This window comes from Emydura macquarii, unplaced genomic scaffold, assembly GCF_026122565.2.
Source record: "Emydura macquarii macquarii isolate MOO-44397 ecotype Brisbane River unplaced genomic scaffold, CSIRO-AGI_Emac_v2 contig_1790, whole genome shotgun sequence".
Classification (NCBI taxonomy): domain Eukaryota; kingdom Metazoa; phylum Chordata; order Testudines; family Chelidae; genus Emydura; species Emydura macquarii.
In genome coordinates this window covers 19717965-19740011 of record NW_027131927.1, presented here as the reverse complement: position 1 = coordinate 19740011, position 22047 = coordinate 19717965, and the positions used below count along the sequence as shown (strand labels likewise).

Sequence of the window (22047 nt, the reverse complement as noted above, 5' to 3'; positions counted from 1 at the left end):
TTGTCTTTTGGGAGTGACAATTTGCCTGTTAAAGAAGCCATCCCACTCCCCCAATGTTTGTCTGTGAACAGCCAATTGTGGTCTGGGACAAGAGGGAGGAAACTTCAAACTGTCTGTTAAGAACAGCAGTTAATCTGCTGAGAGAGGATTTGTCTCCAACCTTCTGTCTGTGGTTACCCTGGGCACGTACGGGTCACAATGGGCATGATGGTATTTGATCTGTAGCTATTTCTCTCCGTTCTTCCCCTGTATGTGTCTCGATAAAGTCTTATTGAAGAAACTCCATCTAACACTTTTTGATATGATTTAGAAAAGCCCTGTAGAAAGCTTATACATTTAACTTGTTCTCGAAAGAATTCTCTCAACAGACCTGCATTTCTCACGATGGTTTATCGGCAGGATTGAAATGTGAGGGGCCTTTTGGGGCTCATTCAATCTCACACTTACTCTAGTTTGGAATTTTAAACCACGACAGATGCCCAGCAGATGAAACAGCAGTGTGAAGGGTGCTTTCTCAGATAGCACTGGAGGCAGTTTTAGTAGTTCCCAAGCTAGTGCTCCCATCCCTCTATATTCTTGGGATACCAATGTGTAGTGTTACTCTAGATAAAGACAAAGCAAATTTTCTTGCACATGAGCTTTTTCATTTCATATGCTACAATACCCCAGTAGGTATGGGTGAAATTCTGGCCCCATTTATCTTCTGTTACATCTTAATTCGAGCACAACTCAAGTTTGTTATAAGTCTAATAAGCAAAATTCTGGGGAAGGTTAATGGCTCCCAGCTGTAAAAGGGGAAATAATTCTTACTGTACCTGTCTCAGATGGATGTTGTGAGGATTAATTGTTTCAACATACCAGGGGCCACATAAATTCTCAGTGTGAAGAATGAGAATATAAAACTAGATTAAACTTCGACTGGTAAAGGTAGAAATAAATTGAATTTCCTTGTATCATCTTTTTGCCTCACGTTTGGGAACAGGGTTAGTCCCTGAATTATAAACTGCTCTTTAGTTGCTGGCACAGATGACAGGTGACAGGTGCTTCATTCAGTAAGTTAAATAACCAGCATATCTGAGAGAAGGGAATGATTGATCCTTAAGGGTTAAATCTGACACTAGCTCTGCAAAGGATGCTATTGACTGTTAAAGAAATTCCAGCGAGCGCCTGCAGCAAGGTTAATAGACTGACTATGGAAGTTATGTGAGACAGCTGGTGTGCTTGATGCTAAAGATGGAAGAGTTCACAGTTCATTGCATAGCATAATCCCAGTTTATTTTAAAATATATCCTTTGTGAAAGGCAATGAAAGTGTCTATCAGTTGTGAATTATAAAGAACAGGGTGTAACCTCCAACAGAGAACACCGGGCAAATCAATTTGTAATCAATAATGACTTCATACACCTTTACGTGTATCCCGATTTTCCATTTCACCACAAAATCTTATTATTCTTTCCTATGTCCAGTCCCTTTCCCTTCCCCTCTCTGTGTTAGCTCCTGCTTTTTACTTACATTTTGGATAGAGAATCTGACTTTGTGTCTATGTGGCTTTGGACTTAATTTTTTTTTTTTGAGTTTTCTACAGGGCAGCTGTAGAAATGTCACCTATAATATGGCTCCTGGGCTCTCATAGGACAGAAGGAGCCACCTGTTAAGTTCTCTGGAGTTGTGCTTTAAAATACTAAATTGACAGGTGAGTGAGAACTTTTCACAGAACCAAGATCTGCTGTGTCAACACCTTCTCTTTCCTCTGTTCACACAAATAAGCAAAAACCCCTCCAGTCAACATGTTAGAGGGCTACATATAATTTTTATAGCTGCTTCCACTTTCCATCTAAGCCTTATCAGCATTTGGTTTATTTTTCACAGTAAATTTGCTGGCTCAAGTGCTTGGCTGCATCTGAGGAGCCAGCATGCAAGGAGAGGATGAGCAAAGGTGACCTTAAGCCTCCCCCTTGTTGTACTCCCCTGATCCAAGATGCTCCTCTGCACTAGCTAGAGCAATTTAAAGGCTGTTATAACTTGTGCCAGCTTCCAACAATCTCAAGGGGTTGATATGCGCATAAGAGATCGCTCCCTGCACCAGCTGCTAGGAGGGCAAGGGTGACCCTAGGAGCTGTTGTGCCGCCATAGGATCCTCCTATGTCGGCGTGAGGGCTGCTGTGCGCCGGTGGCGCTTGCAACCAGTGTCTGTACCGCAGAACCTGGGCCATTGTGTCTAAAGCAGGCAGGCTGTGAGAAACTGGCACGCTAATGATCCTGGCCCTGCCTGTGGGATTGAGTGGGCGTGTGTGCAGTAGGGAGCCGAACACAGCAAGGGCCGGAGAAAAGCAATGAGGATGCTTCAGAGTACGATAGGGTTTACAAATGCCCACAGACAGTGTGGCATGGAAGGACACAAGTTAGAGGAGCCTGGACTGATAAGATGACGTAGGGTTTGGTGAAAAATGATCACTCTCTCCTTTTAATTAGTTCCCCACTATTAGAATAAGGGCAAAGTCTATGAAATTAGAGGCGGGTATACTTGGGATGGGGCGAAAGTCATGCTCGCTGCAGCACATAGTTGGTTGGTGGAATTCAGCACAGGAGGTCAGAGTCAGACACCATAAATGGATATATGATAGAGAGAGACTGGTAATGAAGGTGTGTGGTGGGCGCTCCACCCAACACACAGAGGCACGTCTTCCTCAAGCCTCCTCAATGAGCGCACACAGAGGTACCTGCAGGGCAGAGTCCCTTTCTTCTCCCCTCCTTTCACTCCCACTTCACTCGTAAAGACGCCATCTATCCGACTTAAGTTAGAAGCCAGGTGGGCTCATGGAGTTTGGGCCAGGTGAGACACTGATAATTCTACATAAGAATGGCCCTACTGGGTCAGACCAATGGTCCATCTAGCCCAGGCCTCTGTCAGCCAACAAAAGCCAATGCCAGATACTTCAAAGGGAATGAACAGAACAGGGCAGTTATCAGTTGATCCATCTCCTATTGTCCAGTCTCAGCATCTGGCAGTCAGAGGTTTAGGGGACACCCAGAGCATGGATCCTCCTGGCTAATAGCCATTGATGGACCTATCCTCCAGGATCTTATCTAATCCTGTTTTGAACCCAGATGTACTTCACAGCATCCCCTGGCAATGAGTTCCACAGGTTGACAGTGTGTTGTGTGAAGAAGTACTTTCTTATGTTTGTTTTAAACCTGCTGCCTACTATTTTCATTGGGTGATTCCTGGTTCTCATGTTACGTGAAAGCAGAGCCAATGCTAGGAATAAGCAGACTAAGCATTTGCTTAGGATCCCAAGCTCAAGGGGGCCCCACATTTTATTATGGTTATTTTCATAAGAACTGGCCTGTTTTAGTATGGAGGATATTCCTGCTTAGGGCCCCCAATGGGCTAGCACCACCACTGTGTGAAAGAGTAAATAACACTTCCTTATTCATTTTCTCAACACCATTCATGAGTCTATAGACCTCTATCATCCCCCTCCCCAACTCTTTTCCAAGCTGAACAGTCCCAGTCTGTTTAATCTTTTCTCATATAGAAGCTCTTCCATATTCTTGATCATGTTTTGTTGCCCTTCTCTGTACCTTTTCCTGTTCTAATACATCTTTTTTGAGATGAGGCGACCAGAACAGCATGCAATATTAAGGTGTGGGCGTACCATGGATTTATACAGTGACATTATGATAATTACTGTCTTATTATTTAACCCTTTCCTAATGTTTCCTAACATCCTGTTAGCTCTTTTGACTGCTGCTGTACATTGAGCAGATATTTCAGAGAACTATCTATAATGAATCCAAGGTCTTTCAATGGTAATAGTTAATTTAGACCCCATCATTTTGTATGGATAGTTGGGATTATATTTTCCAATGTGCATTACCTTGCATTTACTAACATTGAATTTCATCTGCCATTTTGTTTCCCAGTTTAGTGAGATCCCTTTGTAACTTAGTTAAGTTCAAAGCTGACTGCAATCTTGAGTAATTTTCTATCATCTGCAAACTTTGTCACCTCGCTGTTTAGCTCTTTTTCCAGATCATTTATGAATACGTTGAACAGTACTGGTTCCAGTACAGATCCCTGGGGGACACCACTATTTACCTCTCTCCATTCTGAAAACTGGCCATTTATTCCTACCCTTTGTTTCCTGTCTTTTAACCAGTTACCGATTCATGAAAGGACCTTCCTCTTATCCCATGACTGCTTAGTTTGCTTAAGAGTCTTTGGTGAGGGTCCTTGTCAAGAGGCTTTCTGAAAGTCCAAGTACACTATATCCACTGGATCATCCTTCTCCACATGCATTTTGACCTCCATCGGAGAATTCTAATACATTGGTGAAGCATGATTTCCTTTTACTAAAGCTGTGTTGACTCTTCCCTAACATATTGTGTTCGTCTATGTGTCTGATAATTCTGTTCCTTACTACAATTTCAACCAATTGGCCTAGTACTGAAGTTAGGCTTACCAGCTTGTAATTGCCAGGATCACCTCTGGAGCCTTCATTAAAAATTGGCATCACAATAGCTATCCTCTAGTCATCTGGTACAGAAGCTGATTTAAGTGATAGGTTACATACCACAGTTAGTAGTTCTGCAATTTCACATTTGAATTCCTTCATAACTCTTGGGTGAATACCATTTTGTCCTGGTGACTTATTACTGTTTAATTTATTAATCCGTTCCAACACTTCCTCTATTGACAGCTCAGTCTGGGACAGTTCCTCAGATTTGTCACCTAAAAAGAATGATTCAGGTGTGGGAATTTTTCCCACATCCTCTGCAGTGAAGACCGATGCAAAGAATTCATTTAGCTGCCCCACGATGGCCTTGTATTCTTTGAGTGCTCCTTTAGCACCTAGATTGTCCAGTGGTCTCATTGATTGTTTGGCTGCCTTCCTTCTTTTGATGTACTTAAAAATGTTTTTGCTGTTAAAAGTTGTTCTTCAAATTCTTTTTTGGCCTGCCTAATTATACTTTCCTGGGCAAGCTTTTGTAAAAAGTAGTCATCAGAAGGGATTAATTATAAGGTGAAAATTGTGAGAGTTCCTGCCCACCTAGAACAAAAAGTGGAATGTCTAAGATACCAGCTACAAGGAACAACAGCTTGAACAGCCAAAGGTTGGAGTAGGGGTAAGTGCAGGGGTCAAGGTTTTCAAAAGTGACTGTTGATTTTAGGTGCTCAACTTGAGATATAGTAAAAGGGTCTGATTTTCTTCAGAGGGCTCAACTCTTCTTGAAAACGTCTCGGGTTACGTATCCAAAATAATTTTTTTAAATCTTGTCCAAGTTCTGTACCTATTTCCTTTAAAACCACAGAATGACTTGTAGTGCGGCCCTCTTTTTAAGGGGAGGAAAGAGAAATAATTAACATAGAAGCCTAATGGTTGTTCTCAGTGAAGACTGAGTGTTTAAAACGTATGTTGAAGTTTTCATGGCAGGTCACTTTTGAGTTATGAATGGAAAAAAACATTTGAAAAGAGGACTTAATTAAATGTAGAGCAACTTGATTAGATCTCAGAAAAAAATGTAGGACTAGGTTTATCTACTGCATCCAGCTGTGCAGGGTAATGGATAAAGGATTTAATACAAACTCTCACTGAATGGGAGGAGGGAATGAATGTGAATTTTGCAGGAACATGTACCCAGCTGTTTTAATCAAATATGGAGCTTTAGAACTACATCTTATGGAGTAATAATAATTGCACTGGAATGAGATGGCTGCCTTAGACAGTTTTATCTAATGAAACTTCACCTGCATGGCTGAAGAAACACAAAGTTTTCATTTCAAATTCTAGCAGAAACAATTCTCAAATCTGAAAGCATCAAGTGCATAAATGATTTTATTGCATAATGTACAGTACAATTAAAGTGCAGTCCAGAACAGAAATGGCAACTGTGGAAAAGAGAAGCCAATCTAGTTTTGTGTCTGGTAACAGCATAGCTGTAATTGCATAGCAATCTGTCCTGCCACAAATGACTTTTGTGAGCTGAAATGCAGCTGATGCAGATCAGAGTCCTAAATAGGTTTCTGCTTACCCAGATAGGTGGCTCAGATAGCATGGTAGTGAGTGGAACATAAATATTCACAGGAGAGAGAACATGGATAGGACACCTGGTTCTGTTCTCTGTGCTGCTGCCACTGACCTGCAGTGTGACTTCCCCTCTCAGTGCCCAAGTCTTGTTTATTTAGATTGTAAACTCTTTGAGGCACAGGGACTTACTAAGTGTTCTGTACAACACTTAGCACAATGGGGCCTTGATCTGGGCTGGAGCCTGCTGTAAATCAGAGATCAAATAATGAGAGATCAAACTTGCAATGGGGCAAAGCAGAGAGTCACTCCATGAAGAGTGTTACCTTTTAATAAAGCCTCTCAGTGCCGTCTGGCATGTATGAGCAAGGTAGGGAGTAGCACTCACCCATACACTTATTCCTTAAGAATAGAGCCTTATAGCTGTGGTTCATGGAGTCCTCCTGGCTGGGCACCAAATGGCATTCTCAGACCCAACTTGTGTGGGGGAGAGGGGCCATTTGTCCATAAGGGACTCTCTTATGAGGTGACCCACACAATTAAAAGGTGGGAGAATCCTTGGTCTAGAGTAATAATCTTTCCTCTCACTAACCCCACATGTGAAACTAAAGTTCCTGGACCAAAGACAAGGATCAAAGATCAATCAGAGGCGGTGTCCCCTAGATTTCTCTCTTCTACCCTGCTGCGTCCATTAGTTAGGTAACTAATCTATATGAAGCCAGAAAAGACCAGAAGCATCAATGAGGGATATGGAGGAAGAGTTTGTTACACATAGATGTTTTACACAGTCAAATCACGTAGTCTGAAAAATGGGCTTTATACTGCAAATGCTAATCTACCACTAATTTACTAACACTCATGTGTTTTTGACTCTGTCTTCAAAGACAAGGTCAGCTCCCAGACTACTGCGGCACAGAATGGGGAGGACGTGAACATCCTTCAGTGCTGAAGGAACAGGATCAGGACTGTTTAGAAAGACTGGACAGACACAAGTCCATGGGGCCAGATGCAATGCACCCGAGGGTGCTGAGGGAGTTGGCTGATGTGATTTCAGAGCCATTGGCTATTCTCTCTGAAAGCCCGTGGCAATTGGGGGAGGTCCCTGATGATTGGAAAAAGGCAAATATAGTGCCCATCTTCAAGAAAGGGAAGAAAGAGGATCCAGGGAACTACAGACCCGTCAGCCTCACCTCAATCCCTGGGAAAATCAGGGAGCAGGTCCTCAAGGCATGTGGAAGAAGACACAGAGGCAGTTGTTCAACATGTTGACAAATGACTGGAAGCACTGGTAGGGTTGAGGGGCTATAAGTTATATACAGCTTGAAAGGAGGTGATGAGTAGCAGTGTGAGAGCTAGCAGGAGCGGGTATGATGCAATTTTAGTGACAGATGAGGAAGATGAGGTTCCCTAGGGGAGAGTAATACACTTATTAATTATTGCATAGTTAATTTAGGCAGGAGTAGAAAGACTCCACTTGAATTCTCCACATGACGTTTTTGGAGCTAAGCTCTTCACAGTATTTGTCTCAATAGAAATATTAGGCATTCGCAAGACAGGTTTCATTCTTACTGTCCAAGTCAAAATAGGTGCAAGTCCATACTCTTTCTCCTGATGTTTTGATAAGGGCAACTACAAGTAACTATAGTTTTTCAAACTGCAGCCCTTAAACACGCTTATTAGAGTAAAAAATAGTATAACACAGAAGTAAAAGTAGTTGGGAAGTCAGTGAAGTGTTGCTTTCCGAGGAAGGTATTTCAGTCCATTAGTAAGACTGCTTCAGTTCTGTTTGCCTTTGCTGGGAAAAATCAGTTAAAGACTTGCACTGCATTGATTTTGGTGCTGTATTGAGAGAGAGAAAAAAAAAGTGTTTTTTTTAAAAATAAGGTAGCAAATATTTTTAGTTTCTTAAAATTATCCAAACCAGGAGTCAATAACTGCAAATTACAAATGTGTCTGAACTATGTTCACACTCCATTCCTAACATTGTGGTGCTTGTGATGTTTGAACAATAGTTGTGATCTGGGGAATTTAAATGTAAATTACAACTTAAACTAAAAATTTAAATTGATGAAGGCAATTGTTTTTGATGCATAAAAGTTAATGAAAGAAACATCTTGCGCCATAATTTCAAAGCTTTTCTGAAATGAATCTTTTCTGTTGATTGATACCTTGAATGTGCATAATGATATTTCTCATCAAAACCCACACCCCCAAAAAGAGCTTTACAAACAGTAAATCCCCCACTGAAATACAGCTCGCTCAAGTATAGAATGTAGCAGCTTTTTAACGATGCACAACAGCTCTATGCGATGGTCTCTGCAGGGGAACGAAAGAATATCTTCAAATTGCAAATGGAATGTGAAGCAGCAGAATGTAACACATTACTAGATTTTTTTCTGAAAATGAGTGACAGCAAAGACAACGTCCGTATAATTAGACTCCTCACTATCTCTTATGTAGACCACTTGCTGATTTTCAGTTTAAACTGGTGATAAAGAAAAACAAAACTATTTTGCTGTGTATTCTTGCATCTTCCTTACAGTATGCTCTGCCCACTAAAAGCTGGTGATTATCTAATAAATGTACAGTACCTCGGCGCCAGCTTACGAAGCAATATCTGGATCCATGGTGCACTGGGATTCACACAGGCTCTCTTCTTACTTTTCAAGGTAAGTCTGAAACATAATGGGGTCATTTTAGCTTCTCATAATAACAACCCTTGGGAAATCTTCCAGAAAGTCACTTAGCCAGAAGATTATTCTCCAGTGATCAAGGGCGAGTTGGTCTTGGGGTGTGGAGTTGGCAATTTCAGGCCAGTAACACACCCCCTTTGCAGCAAGGATACAGGCTAAACCACTTGAGTGCTGATAGTCCTCAGTGCCTTCCCACAACCACCCCTGGGAGCCCAGAAGGAAAGACAAGTTCTCCCACAGTTCACCAGGACAGAACCATACAGCAGCTCCACTTACTGCAGCACAGAAACTGCAACTTTTGAGGGTGCACCAGACCCACATTGTGCCAGTTGAACTAAAGGTGTGATTTTAAAACTGGTATAAACCCCTTTGTGGACACTGTGTTAACTTGATGTAAACATGGCTCTTGTCAATTTAACTTGCCTCCGAAAATTTACAGATAAGTCATACTGGTATAACCAGTTTAAAATTGATTACAAGTGTGCCTTGTAAATGTATACAGGGACTTGCATTGAATTTAACTAACTCAGGCTTTAAACTATTTTAGTTAAACCAGTGCAACTTCTGTCTGTAGATGTAACACACTGTTCAATGCTTTTTATGTGCCCAAGCCACAGACTGCATGAGTTCGTTACAGCGCCTAGCTACAAGATTTGGCATTCTAGCTCATGTGTTTAGCTCTAGAGGTCCCCAGTATCTGGTATGTTGACCAAGATGGCAGATATCATAGAGACAAGGCCTAACACATTTTAAAATGCACCTTTGCTTAGTTTAGACTAGGCCAGTCAGGTTTCAGAGATAACACGCTATTAAAGTGAATAGAGGCACTTCGCATCCTTGTTAGGATTCTTGCCCCTTCTTCCATGGAGGTCTCTCATTCAGTGGAATCTGTTACAGTTTATCTGCAAGAAGTCTGGCAGGATCTCAAGAGCTGAGGCAGGACATGGATAGAAACCTGATCATGCAAATTACTCAGTGAATGAATGACAAAACTATTTGCAGAAATTGAAGGTCATTGGTCTCTGGACTTTTCACTTACATAATCTCCTTCCTTCTACACTGAATCCCCTGAGGAATCACCTCAATAAAATTAATCTTCCCAATCCCGATGACATCTGAGGTTTGCTTGCGGCATCTGCACCTATGGTTCGGTAGAAGGCTTTCCATAGGTAGACCTGCAATTGAAAACGTTAAACAAAATGATTTATTTGTCTCTGTTAATCAAGAATAGCCAAGGCCCAAACCCATTCTAAGCCCTATGGAGTACGTAAGAAATAACCCTTCATCAAAATGAATAAACACTAATGAAAATAATCGTTGAATTTACATCCCTGTCTTCTCGACTATGAGCCATAGCTGTGTGAGGGAAAGTAGAATGGAAAGTCAGGGTATTCTGCTGCCCTCCTTTGAATTTTTTTTTCTTTTGTGATACTTACAAAACACTTTCCAATGATTAGGCAACTCATGTTCTATGAACACCGTTTATCATGCTCAACAGTATCATTTCATCATTTCCTTACACCCCAGGTTGGTTTGTATTAATCTGTTGTCTACAGTCTTAAACTTAGTCCCTGCCCTGAAGAATTTATAATCTATTTCTGCTTGCACAGTGGCTAGCACGTTGGTGCCCAGGCCTCTAGACTCTACCACAATATAAATAATTAATAATAAATATAATATGGCCATAGAATAAATTTATAGGGCTGTACGGATTGACTGCTGTCTCATGGAGCTACATTGACATCAGTGGGGTTCCAAACAGGTACAGTAGCTGACCCATGTGCTATCAGTTTCAGGATCAGAACTGTTACCAGCTCTGATGTGAACCAGCTGCCCCGATCCTGTGAGTTACTCCATGTGGGTACAGGAGTCTGCCAGCAGGGACTGGGGACAAAGACCTTACAAGGTAAAAGAAGCAATGAAGGTTTCCTTCATGCCTGTATATTGCACTGTACTGTAAATCCAGTTATTATCTTTGAAAGCGCGTGGCAATTGGTGGAGGTCCCTGATGATTGGAAAAAGGCAAATATAGTGCCCATCTTCAAGAAAGGGAAGAAAGAGGATCCAGGGAACTACAGACCGGTCAGCCTCACCTCAATCCCTGGAAAAATCATGGAGCAGATCCTCAAAGAATCCATTTTAAGGCACTTGGAAGATAAGAAGCTGATCGGGAACAGTCAACATGGATTCACCAAGGGCAAATCATGCCTGACCAACCTGATTGCCTTCTATGAAGAGGGGACTGGCTCTGTGGATGTGCAGAAAGCAGTGGACATGATATACCTTGACTTTAGCAAAGCTTTTGATACAGTCTCCCACAGTATTCTTATCAGCAAATTAAAGAAGTATGGGTTGGATGAATGAACTATAAAATGGATAGAGAGCTGGCTACATCATCGGGCTCAATGGTTAGTGATCAATGGTTCCATGCCTAACTGGCAGTCGGTACAAGGGGAGTGCCCCCAGGGGTTGGTCCTGGGGCCGGTTTTGTTCAACATCTTCATCAATGATCTGTAGGATGGGGTAGATTGCACCCTCAGCAAGTTTGCGGATGACACTAAGCTAGGGGGAGTGGTAGATACCCTGGAAGGTAGGGATAGGATACAGAGGGACCTAGACAAATTGGAGGATTGGGCCAAAAGAAATCTGATGAGGTTCAAGAAGGACAAGTGCAGAGTCCTGCACTTAGGATGGAAGAATCCCATGCACAGCTACAGACTGGGGACCGACAGGCTAGGCAGCAGTTCTGCAGAAAAGGACCTGGGGGTTATAGTGGATAAGAAGCTGGATATGAGTCAGCAATGTGCCCTGGTTGCCGAGAAGGTTAATAGCATATTGGGCTGCATTAGTAGGAGCATTGCCAGCAGATTGAGGGAAGTGATTATTTCTCTCTATTCAGCACTGGTGAGGCTGCATTTGGAGCATTGTGTCCAGTTTTGGGCCCCCCACTACAAAAAGGACGTGGAGAATTTGGAGACAGTCCAGCGGAGGGCAACAAAAATGATTAGGGGGCTGAAGCACAAGACTTATGAGGAGAGGCTGAGGGAACTGGGTTTGTTTAGTCTGCAAAAGAGAAGAATGAGAGGAGATTTGATAGCAGCCTTTAACTACCTGAAAGGGGATTTCAGGGAGGATGGAGCTAGTCTGTTCTCAATGGTAGTAGATCACAGAGCAAAGAGCAATGGTCTCAAGTTGCTGTGGTGGGGGGTCTACATTGAATATTAGGAAAAAGTCTTTTTTCACTAGGATGGTGGTAAAGCACTGGAATGGGTTACCTAGGGAGGTGGTGGAATCTCCATCTTTAGAGGTTTTTAAGATGCGGTTTGGGATCCCTGTCTGGGATGATTTAGCTGAGGTTAGTCCTGCTTTGAGCAGGGGGTTGGACTAGATGACCTCCTGAGGTCCCTTATACCTCTAATATTCTATGATTCTAAGTGAGATATCTTTGTAAATAACTTGTTTTGAAGAAGATGAAAATGGGAGATAGACACTGAAATGTGGAGCCAAAGGCTCCAACTGTGCTGCTATATCGCCGTAGCGTAGATGCTTCCTACATCTATAGAAAGGGTTTTCTGTCAGTGTAGGTAATCCACCTCTGTGAGCAACAGTAGATAGGTCAATGGAAGCATTTTTCCATTGCTCTAGCTGCATCTACTTCGGGGGTTAGGTCGCATAACTATGGCGATCAGGAGTGTAGTTGATCTACAATTTACATATAGACCAGGCCTATTTAATTGGGAATTAGCCTTCTAAGTACCTCAGCCACTTCGGAAAATGGGACTCCTGAAATTTTACCCACTGTCCTGCTCTCCTCAGAATAAATGGGCTCTTTTTCTTTCTGTTCTAGTGAGTTGGATTCTTTTTATAATGAAAATGTTTGCTTTTTTGTTCAAACATAAAAAATCATTGGTTTTGCTATAATAGACTTTTCCATGTTTGAGTTAAATTGTGTTAAGTTTAACCAAGACGTAATAACCTTCTATGTAATAATACTTTAAATATTTATTTTATTTTCAGTAATAAGGGTTTTTATTTCAGAAGCTAAGGCCCATTTTTAATGAAGTAGACAATTAGGAGATGAAAGTCAATGGGAATTTGCCTCTCAAGTACTTAAGTCACTTCTGAATATAGGCACTTTTGAAAATTTACCCAATGTTTTATACAGTCCATTAGTTCTAACATTATGTACAAAATAAATAAGTGATTGGCACCTTAAAAAGTATAATAAAATAATTTTATGATAATAATTCCTTTTACAATATTATTCCAGTAAAGTGACTTAAAGACTGTAAAAGATAACTGCAATAAAAGAGAAGGGGGGAAAAGTAAGTATTATCCACTGTGCCAGTCCCACAAAGGTATATGCACATGCTTAACTTAACATATTGTAAGTAGTGCCATTGACTTCAGTAGAACTACTCACAGTGCATAAAGATAGGCAGGTGTAAGTTTTTGCCGAATCAGGGTTAATATTACTGATGCCTTGACATTGTCTTTGACTAATCAGGTACCTCTGCTTATCACCCAGTTAGTTAATTTCTCCAATATCATTACAAGTCCAATCCTGCTCACATAGGAGTCAATGGCAAAACTCCAATTGGCTACAAAAGTAGCAAGTATCAAGCCCTAACTCTTTGTTTAGAGTTCCAGGTAAGAAAACCAAACATCAAGGGCCACAGTTACTGTGGTGATGCGTCAACCAAAAAACCCGGCTGCAATGCAGTAGATATTAACACTGAAAGCTTTGACATCGGTTTCACCAGTAAATGATTTCAGTTGGCAGTTGTCTTCCAGACTGCTGCATCTACTTAATAAATTTTCTCATTAAGTTTCTAATTCAAAGTCACTAGCAAAGAATGGTTTTAAAAGACAAATTTGATCAGAAATAGAACTGTGGAATTTTAAAAGGGCTGTGTGGAACACATTTAATCTCATTTTATCCAGTCAAGAGGGTAAAAATGGTGTGGCAGTGTTGGTAAATCAAAATGAACTAATAACCTCTCCCTGGCTACAGTTGTTGAATGAAAAGGGGATGAATTACAATAAGAAGCACGAGAGAGAAATATTAATTTACTTCTCATAAGCCTTTTTCCAATTTATGTAATTTACATTAAAATATAGTTTCATTATAACTAACATTTAAAACTGGTTAATTAAAAAATACAGCATGTTCTGTCTCATTTGCATCATTGCATTAATATTTTCAAAGATGTCTTATTTTGCATGTTACCAGGGAAAAAAGCAAAACAGGGAGTACTGTGTGTGTGTGTAGCTACTCACATTTACTAATATGTATATTCCATTATAACACAATGTAATGTAAAAATGAATAGATGTATAGGCTCCAGTCCTGCATATGCCTTATGGCCATGCCACATCACGGAAAGCTCCATTTCAGTCCATGGGGCTCGGTGCAAGTGGAACTCTCTGGTTCTGTGCATGGGTATGAGACTCTGCCTGCACAGATCAACTTTCAGATGTTTGTTGAAGAGTGGGAATAGCCCATAAGGAGAGTCATAGCTCATAGGGCTTATTGACAGGTTCACAGTGAAAATTACATCCTTTTAAAAGTAAATTATATGAGAGTGAAGTTTTAATGTGAAAAGTTACTCACCATTCAGTGTAGGGAGGTCAGTTACAATCAGTGCTATAGCCAGTACTACAGCCAGGTTCTTCATCTTGGCTTCTGTTAGGCAAGGTCACTGAGTGCCGCTTGAATGATTCTTCTTTTTATTTCCACTGAAATGGGGAACTTGCAGGAGGTAGGAAATCCCTTTTTAAGAATCACTTATAATATAGGAGTCCAACCCATTTAAGTCCTGTAATATATGGAAAAATTTCTTCTCATGGTTTTTTTTAATTGCCTTGCCTAGACTTCTCCTCTCATTTTTTCCGCTTAAGAGTTAACTGTATGCAGACTGGCTCTTGGGAATTTTTCCTGTGAGAGAGCCTGTGTAGTGCAGTGAACCACTGAGAATTAGGCCTCAGTCCTGGAACTGATTATATGCAGGAAAGTGTTAAGAGTGCTTAAAGGTAGTTGAGCCACAGAAGTTCACAGCTTATGTCTAGGCATGTGGTGGCTGCTCAGATATGATAGTGCCACCGGAATGCAGAGAGTTACCCTACATTCTATTTCCCTTCCTCTGTGCTATCTGCTGACCTACAGATGCAGAGAAATCACATACTAGGGAAGTTCTATCTTGATGCTTCCACTATTTTACTCCATCCAAGCGGAACAAGAGGGGTCAGCTTTGGAGCCCTTCGGCCAACTGTGGAGGAAGAAGCCATGAGAAGAGCTCACTAGTGGGTTATGGGGAGAATGAGAAGGGCCTGCAGATTGCAAAATGGTTACTGGTGCAATAGCATGAAGATAGGCTGTGGAGAGCCAGCCACGGAGATTGGATCTGGAAAAAGAGGCTTTGCTATTTAAAATTCCGATAGACAGATTCAGAAATAGCCAATAACAACAGGGACTATCCTTCTAGCAGCTAGCCAGGCAGCCCAAGCTGTGAAATGGAGACATGACTACTCAGCAGTGGGTTACCTGCCCACGGCTGAGCGCATCTTAACTCCGCCATTTTAAACATTTGCCTAGCATGCCACATGTCAAGCAGCATACGCCCTGATTCAGTCGGGTACTTGAGCACATGCCTACCTCTGAGCATGTGAGGGAGCCCATTGAAGTCCATGGGACTCCTCGCGTGCTCAGAGTAGGCACATGCTTAAGTACCTTGCTGACTCGGGGCCAGTCTTTGTGCACTTAATTGGAACTGACCTGTACATGGCACAGTGATATATGTTGACTTGAACAGGGTTTTTGAAAAGTGTCTGTTTCACAGACTATTAGACTTGAGCCCTGCCCCTTAGTGGATCTGAAGGTGGATGTGTCCTGAGAGCACTAGCGCGTAATAAAACTTGCTGCTTAGCTCCTCGTACTGCAACAACCTCCATGCCAATGGATGGAAGGTAGAGTCCCCATGGAGCAACACTTGGATCCCATGACCCTGCCCAGGAGCTCAGTGCAGGATCAAGCTCTTAGATCCCAAGATGGATGCACAATGTCTATCACCTTTATATAAGGATAAAAATGCGTTTGGAGAAAATTGTGCATTGTTCTCTGTAAGTCTAACCAATAGCCACCATGACAGTATGTGAGCCACAGCAACATGCAGATGGCCCAGACTGCGAGAATCCAAAATGGTGAGTGATGTACATATATGTAGGCATTTGGTATCCTATTCCTCTCTCTGGTATCTGATGACAATGAGTGGCACTTCCCCTGGGACATTCTACTACTATTATTTGCTGTGAGATGAAAATTTGAGATGCCTCGAAGTTGTTTGTCGCATTTAGCAAAGAAAACAACTCAAAACTGAAAATATCTTCCTCCTACCTCCTTTTTTAACGTAAATAAGAGAGCTTCTGAAAAGAGAAAATACAGAATTTATAACTGCAGATGAATAATAGCCTCATAAACCTAAGGTCAGAAGGGGTCAGCATGATCATCTAGTCTGACCTCCTGCACATTGCAGGCCTCAGAACCACACCCTGTAATAGACCCCCTAACCACCAGCTGAGTTACTGAAGTCCTCAAAACATGGTTTAAAGACTTCAAGTTACAGAATCCAACAATTTACACTAGTTTAAACCTGCAAGTGATCTATGCCCCATGCTACAGAGGAAAATTAATTCCCTCCCCCCAGGGTCTCTGCCAATCTGAGCTGGGGAAAAATTCCTTTCTGACCCCAAATATGGTGATCTGTTAGACTTTGAGCATGTGGGCGAGACCCACCAGCCAGACATCTGGGAAAGAATTCTATGTACTAACTCTGAGCCCGCCCCACTGAATGCCCTATCACAAGCCATTGGAGACAAATGAAATCCTTTATTTTATAATCAATATTTCTCTCATTATTTGCTTGTGTGGTTTCTCAGTGGAAACTATTGCTATCTTATGATGCAAGTTGTTTTTCTAATGACAATTGGCCTGATTTTGGCAGAAACTTCTAGCTAATGTGCTTATCTCAAGCTGTTTCCAACACTTTCTCAGACTGTAGAAGTCCCAGCTGTCTCCTACACGGCTATTAAAATCTCCCTCTGTCCTCCATGAAAATTTTTATGTTGCAGTTCTGTGCTGTCGATGCAAAATCTATTGACATATTGAAAATAAAAGAGGCAGTGTAAAATAACCTAAAAATTGAGTGGTTTATTGAATTAAATATAAACCATACAAGTGCAGTAGCCCCTATATTATTGATTATTATTATTTAATCTTATGTGAAGTGGCTTCAGATTTTCCCTGCAGATGCTGCTGTATCAATTTTGATGGAATAAATGGGCTAGAGTCAGGTGTAACGTAGGCAGGTGAGCTACCCACATGTGATCCTGGCCACAGCACTGCTACCCAACTCTGCTCCCATTTGAATACAGTAGCAAAGCTCATATTACATTAAACAGGAGTAGAATCAGGGTCCTTGGTTGGTATGGGACTCTCCATGGTTAGATGATATTGACAAATCCATAAAAACTAGAATACTCATCTTCATTTGTGAACAAAGGCAGGATTTAATCCAGGACCCCAGAGGTGAAAGACCAGTGTATTGACTATTAACTGAATCTCTTCAGCCCCGGGGGGGAGAGAAAATATAGTCTAACAATTAACATGCAGAGCTATGAGAGTTAGAACCAAGATTTCCTAATCCAGGGGTGTCAAACTCATTTGCTATAGTGGGTCAGATTTGGATTAAATATACTTCAAAAGGGCTATAAATATCATAAATCAAAATACCGTATTTCCCCATGTATAAGATGCATCCAGTTTTTAGACCCCAAATTTTTCGAAAAAAAGTTGTGTCATACATGGGGAAATACGGTACTAAGCACAACCATTTTTATGTAGTATTATATTTTATTTGCTAGATATCAGCGATATAAAAACTGTAGTAAATTCACTTCTACAGCTACTACTATTTTACGATTAAAAGAATCAATCAATGATTAAGAATTATAGTACTGCGCGTGTTCTGAGTTTAATGTGCTGTACTTCTAAACTTTAGAAACTCTAATGTCACTGTTTGAAAGATTGGATTATTAAAATGTGTTTATCTAATTCTTCGATGTGTGTTGTACCACAGATTGGCAGAAACATGGGGAAAGCTTAGCCATGGTATCAGGGTTAAAATGTAAAGAGGCTTTAATAGGCTTTGCATTTGTGATTTGAACTTTGGCTAAAACTTGTAACAATTGGTTTTCAGTGCTGAGTCCATTTAACCAAGCTGAATTTGTAGATTTAACTGGCATAAGAAAAATCCTGAGGGGTTAAATCCACAATCAGACAGCCACCTTCTTAGATTTCTATTCGGATAGATCAGATTCTGGGCTGTGTCTTTGAGAGCTCTGGCACAGAACACACAACCCAGTGGAGTGGGGACTGAAATGACTTTAAGATGCCTTAACGCCCTCCCGTTCCTGGGCTGCTCTTGGACTGGGTCCCTGGAATAAATAAGACAGCTCTGGGGTATCCTCCACTGAGGCAGGGAAAGGTACATTTTAAAAAAAATAAATCTCGGTAAGTGCAAAGATGAGAGACCTGGCAAATTCTTAGCATGTTCTCGCTGCCATTGCTTACCCTGAAATTGTTAAGCGCAGAGATCAAGATGTTCAGGCAGGTTTTGCTTGACAACCTCTAATCTTGCAGTGGGGCAGCTCTTAATGGCTGTGCAGCCATTTGCAGCTTTTGAGTATGCTGTCTTATCACACAGGTGGCACAAGAGAGCCAAGTCTCACCAAGTCTCGCAGCGTTGAAATCACCCCGCAAGATGTTGCAGCAGTACCACATCCGCACAATGTCGTGGACCAAAAAGATTGGCAGGACCTAATCCCTAGGCACTTACATTGTAAAATAAGGACAATTTTTACTTTACGGCTGTGCAGTGAGCTCAACTAGTTAGTATTTTTAAGGTACTTCAAGCCTCTTGAGTGGGAGAGGAAGCATTATGACTATATGTAAAGAATATGCTGGGGATTGTTAGAACTGATCCTTTTCTTTTTAAGCAAAAGGATGCCCTTTCTTTCCAGGTTAAATATTGCACTTCAGACAGTGACCTGTTTGTACTGCAACCCAACAGGGGAGTTCCAGCTTCTGTGCGCAAAACATGTTTGCTTGGTTAATGATACGTAGGAGAAGTAATGGGAATTTTTTCATTTCATCATACAATAAACTATTTAAAAATTCCTTTTACTATCCCATCTTAATTTAAAAGTTGCACTAAACAGCAGATGAAGGGGTAAAGTTGCACAATTATGCAAATGAGGAATGTTTATTTTAAGCATGTAAAATAAATTCCCCTTTACTTTTTTCCGATTGATTTTAAACAGGAAGACTAAACAAAGTTCTGTCTACTTAGGTTTAGCACCAGATTTGCAAAGTACAGTGGACATAACAGTTGCAAATATATGGTTAAAGTCTGAGTGCCAAATTTGATGAAGGTATTTGCGCAGTTAGTTATATACTCAATTTGACCAAATACACATGAAATACTTATATAAGTATTGCATTCCTAATTTATGTACACAATTGCCTGTGTTTTGCTTTGACAGTCTGTCCCTTAAGGATTTAAATGGCTCCAGTCTATCTAATTTAACCTCTACTTTTATGTTCCCAGCTGCTCTTTAGAACCAGAATCAGAAAGTCTTTGACTTATTACAGGTTATAGTCTTGTGTCAATGGGAAATAGAGATTTTAAAGTTATATGAAAAGATCTACCTGGTACAATTTGGGGAGGGAAGGGGGCTAGTTTACCTTTTCATTTAAGGCAAGGCTGAAGGAATAGGAACACTAAAAGTATTGCAAATGTAAGTGCTGGTCAATGTATCATGTTCAGTTACACCTCACCCTGTAAAAGCTCTTTGAAAGATACTATAGAGCGGCGGTGGATACATATCAATAAGTAAAGAAGCTAATGGGATCTCAGGGTTGTTTTACTTAAGTTCATTTCAGTGGGGGCTCAAGGCATACTTCTTTGTTTACAACCTGCTGTGTCCCCCAAAAACTGTCAAGTGTTAGCATTGCTGAGAAGGACGCTTTGTGGAAGGATAACTATGACCGATGACAGGTGTACTCAAGGTTTGTCTCCACATTTGCCTATTGCAGCAGTACCAGTTTGGGCAACATTGTAAGTTGTGGGAAGAAGCCCCCAGAGGTGTACCAGCTGTCAATCATCTCTACGCCTTTCCTTTGAGGGTTCCTTGTGATCAGATAATCTGGGGATGGGAGGGCTAGCGAGTGTGTTGCTCTCTGTCCTACATGGATATCACTGTTGTTACCAATAGTGGCAGAGCTCTGAGTTGGCTGGATTGGGGACTCCCTTTAGTTCACTTAGAAGTTGAACTGCCCAGGCTTGCTAGTTGCTTCCCATTGCTGCAGCTTTCTGAACTTCATGGGATTGGCCAAAGGGATACCACATGCAATATATTATTATTAATTATTATAAATAATTATACATGGACTGGCTCTGTGCAGCCGTCCTGTGTGTTTTAGGCAAATGGCAGTGAGAATTTGGAGCTGGGGGACTCTAATGGCTCTATGTTGGAGTTCATCTGCTTTGACAGTGGAATATGTTGAGGGTCATGGTGAGCAGAAGGGAGCAAGCTGCTGGGAGATGAAATCAGGAATTGTGTGTGTGTGTGTGTGTGTGTGTGTGTGTGTGTGTGTGTGTGTGTGTGTGTGTAAAATGACACCATTGCTTTTAAATTATGTTTCAAAAAGTAGTGGTGGTGGTTGGAAAGGGGAAGGAGGGGAACAGCAAAATGTTGGGGAGAAACCCGACCATTTCTGATCCTTTTTCTGTTATAAGGAAAAGTCCAGATTTTTTAAAATGAAGTACTTCCATTCAGCCTATGTTAATGTTGGGAAAAGTTCCCTCAATTTTCCCAGAATAGCCTAAGCAAGAGAACATCTGTCCCCACTGGTGCTAATCACCCAGGCAAAAACATGACCTTGTCATATGTCCTGTTAACTATGACCAGAGGCAACACATGGGGGGGACGTGTGGGGTCACAAACTATCTGCCCCCTCCCCCAGATTTGAGGCTTGGCTTGTACTAAGCATGCTCACATGGACTGAGCATGATCAGTAACACTGCTGAAGCCACCTATCCTCATTCTGCCTTCCCCTCCCCCCCACTATTGGCAGGTGCAGGTCATCTCTGCCTTGGACTACGCAAAGCTTTTGTGTGAGTGCTGCCTTTACATGACCTAAGAGCTGCCTGAATGCTGATAGCAACAGCTTTCCCAAGACTTCAAAACTCTGTGGAGAGGGGAATATCAGCAACGCATTCCCTGTTTTGCTCTTTCTATATTCATGCACCTTCCTTGGGCATTCACCCCATCCTTTCTTCTGTGAGATAATTCTCAGGTGCCAATGGGGGAAAAAGCCCAACTCTCAACATTTTTGAAGAAAGTCATATGAGGCCTCTAATTTGTACCCACTAAATTATACTGACCAAATCCTAGAGAAGAGAGAGATGTGGGAGGGTCAGTCTTTCACCACTGATGTAACACTTGCACACTTGCCGTGGATAACTCATGGTTCCTTTGTTGAAGATGTAGGCTGGGATTTTCAAAATCACACTGAAAGTATAAACTTCATGTTGCCTCAAACAGGTCATTCACAAGCAATTCTTTCTCTTGATTTGGAATATTCCTCAATTTAGCTTTAGCACAACAACTTTACTGTAGCCTGCAGAACCTTGTGCTGTGCAAATGGCCAGGAAGGGATACCTATGACACCAATGCTTTGCTGGACTTTTGCCTTTGAATTTTACAGAGTCCCCTTATTAAATAAAGATTGGGCTTGTGGTCCCAGACATCTAATTAGCAATTTCCATCTCCTTCTTTGCAAATGTCGTAATCATGGCTGGTTCTGGCAGGAGTCAGATTCTTCATTCAAGGATGTCATTTTCCCCACTTCCCTTGCCTCTTCCTTCCCATACTTGTAACAATTATACTGTGGCACCTAACTTGGCAATCTTGATAGTTGCTGGCAGCAGCTAATGAGCCTCAAGAGGCTTGAAATACTAGTTAGGATTAAACTCTACAAATCTAGAGGTTTATTCCAGGCATTTGGCCAGTGATCAAGATTTCTTTCTGAGATTTCCAGGAAGGGCTGACCTCTGCTGACACCCACCTGCATGTTTCTCCCCCACCCCTCCAACCCTGAACAGATTGTCTCAGGGTATTTTGTTACTTCTGCTTCTGAGCCCAGCTGAAGCCGGAAAGCACAGAGACATGCAAAGCACAGCAAGCCCAAACCAAACCTTTGTAAA

The 22047-nt window shown here is 41.5% G+C and overlaps 1 protein-coding gene across 1 annotated transcript; it reads right to left on the bottom strand.

The window, feature by feature from the left end:
* Positions 1–5958: 5958 nt before the first annotated feature.
* Positions 5959–14405, bottom strand: LOC137159185 (permeability factor 2-like). The gene is made up of 4 exons (XM_067557380.1): positions 14337–14405; positions 9762–9897; positions 8621–8704; positions 5959–7868 (listed from the first exon to the last, which is right to left on the bottom strand). Exons 1-4 carry the CDS (start codon positions 14398–14400, stop codon positions 7835–7837), a joined length of 318 nt encoding a protein of 105 aa, XP_067413481.1. The 5' UTR covers positions 14401–14405; the 3' UTR covers positions 5959–7834.
* Positions 14406–22047: the final 7642 nt, after the last annotated feature.

Excerpts from the sequence above, each read along its gene's own strand:
- LOC137159185 (XM_067557380.1), bottom strand. The coding sequence starts at position 14,400 with ATGAAGAACCTGGCTGTAGTACTGGCTATAGCACTGATTGTAACTGAC. Across the intron at positions 8,705-9,761 it reads TGTAGAAGGAAGGAGATTAT|ACTTACCTTGAAAAGTAAGA; the intron begins GTAAGTGAAAAG and ends ATTATGTTTCAG. Across the intron at positions 7,869-8,620 it reads CTTCGTAAGCTGGCGCCGAG|CACCAAAATCAATGCAGTGC; the intron begins GTACTGTACATT and ends CTCTCAATACAG.